This window comes from Phocoena sinus, chromosome X (genome assembly GCF_008692025.1).
Source record: "Phocoena sinus isolate mPhoSin1 chromosome X, mPhoSin1.pri, whole genome shotgun sequence".
NCBI lineage: Eukaryota > Metazoa > Chordata > Mammalia > Artiodactyla > Phocoenidae > Phocoena > Phocoena sinus.
In genome coordinates this window covers 60,412,666-60,423,713 of record NC_045784.1, presented here as the reverse complement: position 1 = coordinate 60,423,713, position 11,048 = coordinate 60,412,666, and the positions used below count along the sequence as shown (strand labels likewise).

The window sequence follows — 11,048 nt, the reverse complement described above, 5'->3', positions numbered from 1 at the left end:
GCTTCATATAAAATCTAGTTGGGGCTTCACAGCTGAAACAGACTATCCTCTGCGAAAGCTCTTGCTACCAAGACCCCACTGGTTCGGCAGGAACCAAGGTGTGCGGGGAGTGGGGGGAAGGGGGGGTGCCAGTTCTGCTGTTTCTGGGAAGTGATGAGGAAGAGAGGCCTTGGAGGGAATTGGAATTTGAGCTTCAGAAAGTTACTTGCAGTAATAATAGCATGTCCTAGAGGTGCCACGGCACTGACTGAACGGGTAAGAGAATTAGTGGCATCAAGGCCATGAAACCCTAGTTGGGAACAGGGATGAGGGGCAAAACGTGGGAGCACTGAGGTGAGCGTCTCCCGCAGGCGCTCGCTCGCGGGGTTGTCTTGAGAAAGCTAAGGCTCTCTCTCTCTCAGCAGCCACTCTGACACCGTGGGCCTCCAGTGGTTGGCACCAGGCAAGTGCTGTCCCCGTGGAGAGGGCTCCGTTGTCCTTTAGTACTGACCTTTCTGCTCCAGGAGCCCAGTGTCCCTTCGCAGCCCCATCCTTTTTAGCTTGACTTGGACCTGCTCAGGATACTCCCCCTGTAGTCCCTTCCCAGTCCTGCAGCTCAACCCCTACCTTCCTCTGCATCTGTATTAGCTCCATCCTTGAGCATGGCTCCCACGCTAGTTTTGGTAAAGATTTTGCTTTCATTAGCTAATTTCTAGAACCACTTTCACCTTAAGACAAAGTTGGTCACTTGCATCTGAACAAATATTTTATGTAGTCAGCATCATCCTAGGAATGTTTTAATTTAAGGTCTGTTAGAGACGAAGAGGCTGGGGTGGGACTGGCTGCGTTGTCGGCAGCGGAGCCGGGGAGAGAGCGCAGCGTTGCCTCCTAGTGGAGAAGGCGGTGGTAGAGTTCAGGGTCAGGGTGTCCACCTCTGCTCTTTCCAAGTTGCTCAGCATCTTCCCTCCGGGGCTGCGCTTTCTTCAGCCGCGCCGCCTCTAGGAGGGCCAGCAGCTGTGGAGCCGGAGTCTCAGCACAGCGGGATCAGAGGCCAGCTCTTTGTGCCCTTTACACTTAGGAGGTAGATTTCCTTAAAACCCCACAGAGCACTTTGGCGACTCCCTTTTGTTAGGCTGCCTTCTAGCAAATGAGAGAATGTGTGAAAAGAAGCACCCTGCAAACAGCTCAGCACTGTTGTCCTTGCCGTGGTTCGGCCCCCACACAGTCATCGCTCTTGAGCTGAACCACAGCAGGACGTCCTCAGGCTTCTTCACACAAGCTACAGGGACATCAGCCACGTCACAGGCACCTGCTCTAAGCGCTCCTCCTCTCATCACAGGGCTGCCGCGATGACTGCCACCCTGCTCTGCAAACTGGGCCCATCTCACCCTCACTCCCCCTGGGCTCTAATGCTTTCTGGTAGCTGGGAGACCAGCTTTTTCTTACCATGTTTATTACTCGGCTCTCTGCTCCTGCCTTGGCTCCCGCTGTCTCTAACAAACGTCTGTGCTGCATTAGGCACCTCCTGTCTTTGTGTACCTTCTTTGCCATTTTGCCCCGAAGGCCGTGGATGCCCTCCACGCACACCTGGCCAGCACTACCTGAGGCAGTTTTCTGGGGTTGGGGTAGGAGACTGAGCGCAAAGCTTTCACAAAGGACCTGTTATGACCACAGGAGTCTAGAGCCATCCAGAGGAACGCCTGACTCGGTCAGCTGATGGTCACTAAGCAGAGAGCCTTTTGGCCCCCAAAGGTTTGGGACATGTTTCCCACTGCTGCGCCCCCACCCTCCCCTCTCAACTACTTCAAGAAGGTCTCTGAGCCACAGTTCATTGCAACTATCATTTATTAAAAAATATATGTCTCCTTGGAAGGAACACTGGTAAACCAACTAGTGTCATGCTTGCTTTGAATCTCTGCTCTTCTCCCCTGGGAGGGGTAGAGGGTTGAGCATCACTCAGACTACATCACTTAACATCAGAGAAATCAAAGCACTCCCAGCTCACCCCCTCCTCCCCAGAGTCATAATCGGACACCACTTTACCCCTCTTGCCTCCAGTCCAGTGTACTGCGCGGGTAAAGCTGCTGCCCTTTCTTTACCCACATTCCGGGCCCCACACTTTACAGTTATAGCCTCATCACGCTGCTAGGAGAACTGTTAACAGACTTCCTAAATCTGGCTGGTAGCGCTCAAAGCATCTTCGACATGTATGCTTTGCACCGGTTGTAACACAGTGGGCTAGGAAACAACAGGCTCAACCCTGGGGCCAAGCAGGTCCACGCTCTTCTCCCCTGGGTCGTGCCTCCAGCGTGGAGCTGAGGGAGGCATGGTGGCTTCAAAGGAGCGTGGTGGGGCGGGGCCCGGGCCACACCTGCCGCCTGCACTTCTGGTCAGAGAAAAACCCCCTTGACCACAAACACTGCCGTCTGACTCTGGGAAAAAGCAACAGGGTTTCACATCTCAACGGTAAGTGAATTGTAGCTCTACAGCTCAAATTGACAGCATTAAAGTCTACTTTCTTCTTGAAGAAACAGTAAGCTACCAGCTGTTGGTGAGGGATTGGGGTAGGTAGGGCATATGAAGCAGCTGCGAAAACAACCCAAATCAAACTTTTCATTACGCGGCTGGCCAAGCTCAGGGCCGTCCCACTGTCCCAGCGCAGAGCTGGAAGGCAAGTGACGCCCCGTCCCTGCCAGTGGGCCCCATGACAGGGCCTCGGCTGAGCCCAGCATGTCCCTGGCAGGTGAGTGAAGGGACACGTTACAGTAGGAGGCCCAGCTCCTGTCGGTTCTCATCTGCCCCCACTTCCCTTTCCGCTGACGGGAATGGCCAAGCCCGGGTCGCCTAGTCTACCACAAGGCCCGGCTCCTCCAGAACATCTTGAGCCTTTAGAACACGGTCAAATTGGATTCTACACATTCACTTAAATAGTCAAAGTAAAATCTGGAAGAATGAAAAGGCTGACACAGTAGCACAACATGGTTTTGGTTTAACAGCAGCTTAAAAATGAACAAAAAGGAAACCTCTCATGCAGACACATCAGGTGGCATAAAACAATTGGCAATTTAATACGCTGGGAGCACCGTTAGCCATTCTCTCGCTCCCCACACGTGGGCCTGACTGTGCCCCAAGGGCAGCGTCGGCTCTAGGGTCACAGCTCCAAGCCTCTGGCCCCCGGGCCAAAGCCCTTTCTCACCGTTCTCTGGCTGACCTGACCCCTCCTAAAGAAAAGCCCAGCTCTCAAGAGAATGACCAATGCGGGTGCCCTCGGTACAGCACTTACTACCACTTTCACTCCCTCCCCAACCAGTTGGGATATAAGATGCCATCTGATTGGAATATGAAAATTAAAGCATTTCTCTAATAACACAGTACCATTGATGAAGTCTCCATAGATTTTCTAGTCCAAATGCGTGTGAATATATATATATATTATATGAGAGTGTATAATATATATATATATGATAATTTCTATATATTTTATATAAATTACATATATATATCTATATATAAATAAGATACTTTCTGTCACCATGACCGCGCTGTCCCAAGCCGCGAGGTGGTGTACGGATCGTAGCAAAGCCCGGGAGCCTCTCCTCGCGGGGTGCGCGGGGCTCGCTTCATAAGCCGCGCAGCTGTCCAGTCTGTCTTTCCATCAGTCCTCCTCTCTTCTCTTCGCTTCTGCTTGGTTTTATGCAAACAATGACTCTGATGGATTTGCACCTGTGCTAGTGCTTGGGAAAGGTCCATGCAGGAATGGGCGCAGTCACATGATGAGTGAGATGGCATCATCCCAAAAAATAAACTAAAACAAAACAAAAATTTAAAAAAACAGAACAGGACTAGAAAACTCAATTTTTTGGACATATCTAAAAAAGGGGACAAGAACAGTAGTCATCTGTTCTCCCCATGGGGACAGGAATGAAGAGGGAGGAGGGAAGAGGGACTTGGTTTCTTCTGTTCACAATAGAATGGTTGGAGGGGATTCTTCAGAGTTTTTCAGGGGATGGGACCCAAATGTAGTGCCCAGACTGGTCCTCAATGATTTGTTTGATTTTGTTATAAATCTCTTCCAGTGAGTCACCCTGTACAATGGCTGAAGAGGAAAACAGAATTATTACCGTGGTCCACAGCAACCCCCTGCCCCAAACCCTGACAGTCTGGCCCATCCCAACCGCCCCACAGCTCAGCCCCGCTCATTCACTAGGCGGCCGTCTGGGAGCCCAGGTCGCTGGGGAAACTGGCGGGCACTGCAGGCCCGGGGCTTGATGTCAACTTGCTAAGACAGTGAGACTGAGCAGCAATTAGTAGGAAAATGTGTTCTTCAGAAATGTTTATTGCGCACCCATTAGATGCCAGACCTTGTAGATCATGCCCCTCTCTTGGCTGCCATGAGGCCGGCAGTTGGTAATTCTAACGCAGCCTTACCAGAAGATGTGGAAAATCCTGGTTATCCAGAGCAAGAGCTGAAAAAGCCACAATTTCTGGCAAGGTGCCGTGCTCCTGGGGCCGTCACATCTGCTCCATGTCAGAGGTCAACCCGACAAACAAGGACATGGATGCTAACAGAAAAGGGAGCTCCAAGACCCAAGGTATGCGAGGACAGTTATGAATCCTGTCCCCCGGTAACCTTGTAGCACCACCAGCTAGAGCTCACTCAGCACCACCTTGCACACACATGTCCCTGTACTTCAAAAGGTAAGCAACATATTACACAGAAACCTTCCCAACCTTTTAGGAACTGACCCTTCTAAAGCAGGTGACCATATAAACACACACACTGACAGACGACAGCCTGAACACCACGCCAGGGAATCATCGTCATCAACAAACATTCACTCAGTACATAAAACATGCAAGGACAAGTGCTGGATGGGGGAGCCTGGGAGGGAGGGAAACAAACGACAACAGGGAGCCTACAATCTAGGAGGGACATGAAGACGAACAAAAACGATCAAAGGCAGCATTTGGTGATGGTGGTTGATACCAGAAAACTGGCTAAACTCCTCTGGCTGGAGGGCACTTGAGTACTTTGGCAATGCTTGAGCTCAAAAGCACCCAGAAACTCTGTGCAAGGTGTCTGGGCCTCTTGGAAACACTCACAGAATAGGTGTCCAGCTGCTCCCATGTTACCCCAGCTGTGCAATGGGGAGACTTACCTGTGAAGTATTCTCCAAACTCCTGCTCCAGTTTCATGGCTTTGTCATAGATCTTATTTGCTTGTTCGTATGTCTGCCGTCGGTTCATTTCCCTGCCAAAGACACGGAAGAAAACAGTACCCAAAACTAGGTTCTGTGTTTTGATTAACACAAAGGATTGTTCCAGGCTCCCTGAAAAGCTGCTCAGCTGCCCTCTGAGAGCAGCAGCGGCCCAAGGCTCAACATTCCTCAAACCTTCCAGGTTTGAAAGCTCAACCAGGAATACACGCAAGTGCACTCGAATCCAAAGGAGCCCCCAGTGAACAGGGTGGGGCGCAGACATTCCACTGAGCACCCATTGGGTCTTACCCCTGCCCAACAAACCACTTGATTTTTCCTTTCCTTTCCAGGGCCCTCTCCTAGCCGAGAGTCTCAGCAAATACTTACATAAGCGCTTCAATGGACTTGGGCTTGATGAAAATGGCAATGGGGTAAAGTTGTGACTGCTGCAGCCTCTTGATAGCATTGCCAGAAACATCTAAGATGCAGTGCTTGCCCTGAAAAAGCAAAGACTGGCATCAGTCCACCCAGTCCCTGTCTACGCCCTGTGCTAACCCAAACATCCACCTGCGGGAAACATGGGGCCACCCAGAGAGGCCTGGAAGATTCTACTTCTGAGGTACCCAGGCTCCACATTTTGCTCCTACTACCCACACAAGGTCACATCTGAAGCTGCAGGTGGGTGACGCTCTGGGGTGAGTTGCGCAGAGGAGACAGATGCCTCCAACCTGGGTCTGGGAACACGCGGAGTGGGCGTGGCGCTGGTCAGCACTGCCACTGGGTAGGGCCATGTGCTGGAAGGATGAGGATCCACGCAGAACTTTGGCTGCAGCATTTCCGTGCTCCCTTTGAGGGTAATTTCGTAGGGCCACCGCCTCCGCCTCTCTCCTTACCCTCTCTGCAACTGCCCTCACTGACTGGATGCTGGTCCCATAGAGATTATCGTTGAATTGGCCTGCCTCGATGAACTTGTTGTCCTGAATATCCTTCTCCATCTGTTCTCGGGAGACCACAAAGTGGTAGTCTTGCCCATCCACTTCATTATCACGCCGAGGCCGGGTAGTATCTGCAGGAAGAGAGGAAACGCTCTGGGGTGCAAGGACAACGACCTGCCCCAAGCCCCGGAGAGCTGACTTGTTCCCCTCAACCACTGCTGGGCCCCAGGGCCACTCCAGTGCTTTTCAGATGAGTCGGGGGAAAGAGGCTGGGAGGAAGTTTGTCTTGCCTACATCTCTTCTAACAGCCAGGTTAGAAGCTGGGAGCTATCTGCTTTAGCTTCAACTGGACCAGAAAGGCGGGGTTTCCTGGGCCAAGGTCTGGCAGACAGAGGGTGCCAAACGTGGTACAGGAGCCAGCAAGCCTCACAAGCCAACCAGAGGGCCACACCCACACCTCGTGGGCTGGGCACCCCCAAGCGCCCAATCGTTCCCAACCACCACCACTCAAACTCCTCTCCAAGGGAGTGAGCAGACCGGCCTGATGTCTTAATCCTCCCCACATCAGCTTTGGGGGAACGCGTTGCTGCCTAATCTCTTCCAAGGTGGGTTTTTTCTTTTCACATTTTTTAAAACTACTTTTTCAGCTGTGCCGGGTCTCACTTGTGGCATGCGGCATCTTCGTGGCGGCATGTGGGATCTAGTTCCCTGACCAGAGATCGAACCTGGGCTCCCTGCATCGGGAGCATGGAGTCTTAGCCACTGGACCGTCAGGGAACTCCCTCTTCCAGGGTGTTAGATGCACCCTGTTCCCAGAGAACCCTAGAACCTGGCCGCAGGCCCTTTCCATAAAACATCAGAGCAACAATTCCCAGGGCACCAACGCCTCCCTCCCAAAGATGCCCTGGGCTTTTACGTGGTACACAGGATCCAAATTTATGCGGGAACTCAGAAATCAGGTCATCGTTGACTCTGTCCTTCATTGGGCCCAGGATGATGACAGGCCTTGCATAGTGAACTGGAGAGCAAGCACAGAGACAGTCAGTGAGGCCCCCACCAGACGGCCTGTTGTCCCTCCCCGTATGCCTGGAGCACTGAGGCTCTGGAGCCACTGCTCAGACGGGAGAGCACATCTTCAGCCATTCTGCCTTTTAACTACAAAGACATCAAAGAGCCTTTAATTTGAGAATATCTAAGTCCAAGGCAAGTATGAAACCAGAAGCATCTCCCTTTCCAACAGATTCAGGAGAAACCTCTGCATGGGCACCAACAGCTGAGCAAGGGTTTTCAGAGCAGCCACGGAAGGGAGGGACCGAAGCCTCTCTTTTAGCAGTGGCCACATCCACTGAAATCAACCTCTGCCATCCCTGTCCATCTGTCCTATCCTTCGGAAAGCATCCCAGCAGCAAGCAAAGGTATAGTGAGGGACGCACACTGGGTGGCCTTCCCTGTTCTAACGCTAGGAAGAAGTAGATGAGAAGGAGGCATCCAGGGACCGGCTGCCCTCCTACTCCTCCACCTTCACCCCATGTGCCGCCACGGCCAACCACTGGGCCGGGCCCCATGACCACCAGACTGGCTCAAAGGCAAGGCTCTCAGAAGGGGGCTTACTTTCTTGCCGTGTCACTGGCTCATATGACAAAATAGCATCCTCTTGTCCTTCTGCAACAAAAAAGGGGGACATGTTAGCACTTTATCATCTGCCTCCCTGTGTCCTCATCTCCCTACAATGTTCACTTCACCCCCACCTCTGCCAGAAAACAGCCTTGTCAGCTGACACTTGCTAACACCTGCCCTTGGGCCTATCTACTTCCCGTTGGCAAGAAAGCACAGGAAGACCTTCACCGCCCCTGGGACAGGAGTCAGGAGTCCTCTTGTTCAGTGAAATGTAGCTGAGCAAAGGGACATGACCCAGAAGCCATGAAGCCTCCACCAAAAGCCACCTCAATTTCTCAGAACTCTTCTTATAAGTAATATTCTACTGTGCTCAGTTGCCTTCTTGCTCTGGTGAGAATCACAGGAAAGCGTCAACTGGTCGAGACATACTGCCTGTGTCCCCTCATCTGCAGGTCCCCAAAGATGCAGCTAAACTTTGCCCCTTTTAAGGGTCTACCTATCTCCCCTTCACTGGAAGAAGCAACCAGAAAAGTGGCACAAGGCTGGGCTAAGGTCCTCAGTGCCCTTTAAGAGCAGTGCTGAGCACTGCTCTCCCCTCACGGTAGAGCTCCATCTATCCTAGCAGCGATGAGCTCTTCCTAAAACAGTCACCAAGAGACGTGGTACTGGGCGCTAGGAGGTCCCAAAGTGGCCGACGGCAGTGCCGGGGAAGGCAGCGATATCTGCATCAAGCCCCAGGATGCATTCTCAGGGCCTCCAGCCACAACTCCTGAGAGGCCAGTAGTCCCAAAGTTCATGCGGCTTGAATTGTGGCTTCTCTGGCCTGGTCACAGGATCTCTGAAGGAAAACTGGGCAGTCATCTGGTCATTTAGCCCAGCTAAAAGGTAAGGACGCCAAGCCTTAACCCAGGGAGTACTAGTGACCTGGAAAGGCAATTCAGAACAATATCCCACAGGAGCCATTCTTCTTTTGGTCTCTGAGCAAATCTGTAAAACTGGCAGCACCTACAGCCCATGGTGGCTATGGCAGGGATTTGCTCACTGGCTGCTCAGCCTTCCCAGGGCCCAGGGAAGCTTTTAAGTCAGGTCCTGGCCAGAACTGCAGGGCTTATGCTCTCCCCTTTAATACACAGCCTAAATCCCATCCCATAAGGACAAAATGGCCACAGCATTTCCAGGATCTCCAAGTGTACATGGCTAAAAGAAGCAGTAGCCTCTGAACAGAAATGGCAGCCGTGCAACGCTGGAATGAGGATGGCTGGGACACACGGTAGAGCTACGTGACATGGGGGAGAATGACACACACTTACTGGAACTGCTTTCGCTGTCACTGGTGTTGGATGTCACTCCCTCTGCAAGCCAACAAGAAAGAGACTCCGATTCAGAACACACCACTGAGAGGTCACACGCAGCAGAAAACTCAAATGCTCCAAGAGCCAGACACTGAGCTGCCAACCAAGTCAGGCCACGGGAGGCCTGCCACATCAGGCTACCAGCTGGGAGGCACAGCTCCAATCCTGAGCCCCGGCCACCTCGCACTCGTCCCCAGGGCCCTCTGGGGCTGCCAAGGCCCTCCCTACAGACTACCAGCTTCCAATCTTTGGCAGCATCCTCTTCATCTGAATCAGAAGAACTGACTTGGATGGTTTCCAAATCCTATCCCAAAATGCACCTCCCAATGCTAGACAGGCAGTGACAGTAGCAAAGAGAAGCCCAGCGACCAGGCTGCTCTTGAGTTTCCTCCCCACACAGAACCCCTGAAGTACAGAATTGTGCACGACTAAGAGGCTAAGCACTGGGTTGGTTGAGCAATCGGCGGGGAATGACGTGTTGGCCAATGGGTGGAACCAAGAGCCCTCCTGCCGCTGCTACCTGGAAAGAGGGCTTGGCCCCAGCGGTGAAAGGGGATGCTCCTCCGTCCAGGAGAAGACAGACACGTCACAACACAGAGACAACAAATGAAGAACACTGGGAAGACAAGACGATCCTCCTGTCTCAGACTGTTGGGGCCTCCCCGCGTCTGAGCGGGCCCAGCAGCCGCACTTGCAGGAGGCACAGAGCACAGTTTGGCCCAAAGAAAGCCCTTCGCTCCCAAGACGACAGTCGAATGAAGATGGAACATGGAAACAACGAACTATGGAGTGAGACACTGCTCGTTTCAGCCAAGATGACACTATTCCAGACCGTGATATGCTGTGGCCCCCAGGAAGGACTGGCTGAGTCACCATCCATGCTAGTTCCTGAGCAACCCCCCGATGAAGCTCCTTTACCCTCATGCCTTTATTACTTATGGAAGCAGAGTATCCACTAACAGAACCTGCCCGGCACGGCCGCATGTGTGCACAGCAGGGAGGCTAAGGCCCTGTGATCTAGGTCCCTTCCTTTTTCAAGTCTAGGATTATTTTCCAGAGGGGAGAGGTTGGTCAGGGTTTCCCCAAGCTAAAGCACTAAATATATATAGTCCGGAAAATGCTGTCAAGGCTCCCATCTGCTCAGCCCCTTAGAGATGCTCTGTGGGGAGCCAGCCCACAGCCATCTGCTGAGGCCCCTGAACCTTCTGGGACATCCCAGATGTACGCTGGGTAAAGGGCTTCACGGTACTCTTACCCCCTGTTTAGAGAGACTGAAACAGCTAATTCTTAAGTCCAATTCTTTAGTGCTGCGTCACTGGAAGAAGAATACAACAGGCGGGCACCCCTCACCTCAACAATAGGTTAGAGATGAGCTGAGTGGTCACCTCTGGAGAAGCACTTCTTGCCCCCCCTCACTTATAAGGTGGGATGCCAAGACGGCTCCACACCATTTCAAGGTACAAAAGGAAAAAAAGAGACATGAATGATAGGCTTTTATTAGGGTACCAGGGATCTAGACCAAAAGTGTGACATTCAGAGCCACTTCTAATTCCTCCTGCTGTGGTACCAGTTCTCACAAATTCTCTCACTGCCCTCCCCTCCGCCCTTTGCCCTCACCCATGTCCCCTGTAGCCCAACCCCAGCAACTCCACTCATGCCAGAAATACAGTTAACAGTATGTAAGTTTGACTTACTCAGGTTCTTTGCTCCATAATAATCGTCACTTAACCCAGGGAAGTCCTAATTTCACAGACAGCAGGACAAAGTGGGAGGGAGGGAGGGAGGGAGGGAAGGAGGGAGGGAAGGAGGGAGGGAGGGAAAGAATTGGGGAGAAGACAGAAAATAGAGAAAAAAGACAAGGGGAAGGAAGAATACAGAGCCAGGTGAGCATCAGTGACAGAAGTATGAAATACTATGAAGACCTATAAATATAGCCAGGTTAAGAACTTTGCTACAGAAAGAACATC

The 11,048-nt window shown here is 52.1% G+C and overlaps 1 protein-coding gene across 5 annotated transcripts in view; it reads right to left on the bottom strand.

The window, feature by feature from the left end:
• Window positions 1–1,806: 1,806 nt before the first annotated feature.
• DLG3 (discs large MAGUK scaffold protein 3) overlaps window positions 1,807–11,048 on the bottom strand; it is a 64,868-nt gene continuing 55,626 nt past the window's right edge. For all 5 annotated transcript variants that reach the window (XM_032619390.1, XM_032619392.1, XM_032619391.1 and 2 more), the window contains 7 exons: window positions 9,040–9,081; window positions 7,724–7,774; window positions 7,029–7,130; window positions 6,071–6,243; window positions 5,565–5,674; window positions 5,139–5,230; window positions 1,807–4,075 (listed from right to left, as the gene is read on the bottom strand). In XM_032619390.1, coding sequence (XP_032475281.1) covers window positions 3,969–4,075; window positions 5,139–5,230; window positions 5,565–5,674; window positions 6,071–6,243; window positions 7,029–7,130; window positions 7,724–7,774; window positions 9,040–9,081 — 677 coding nt within the window. In that variant the 3' untranslated portion in view covers window positions 1,807–3,968. The remainder of the gene's footprint in view (window positions 4,076–5,138; window positions 5,231–5,564; window positions 5,675–6,070; window positions 6,244–7,028; window positions 7,131–7,723; window positions 7,775–9,039; window positions 9,082–11,048) is intronic.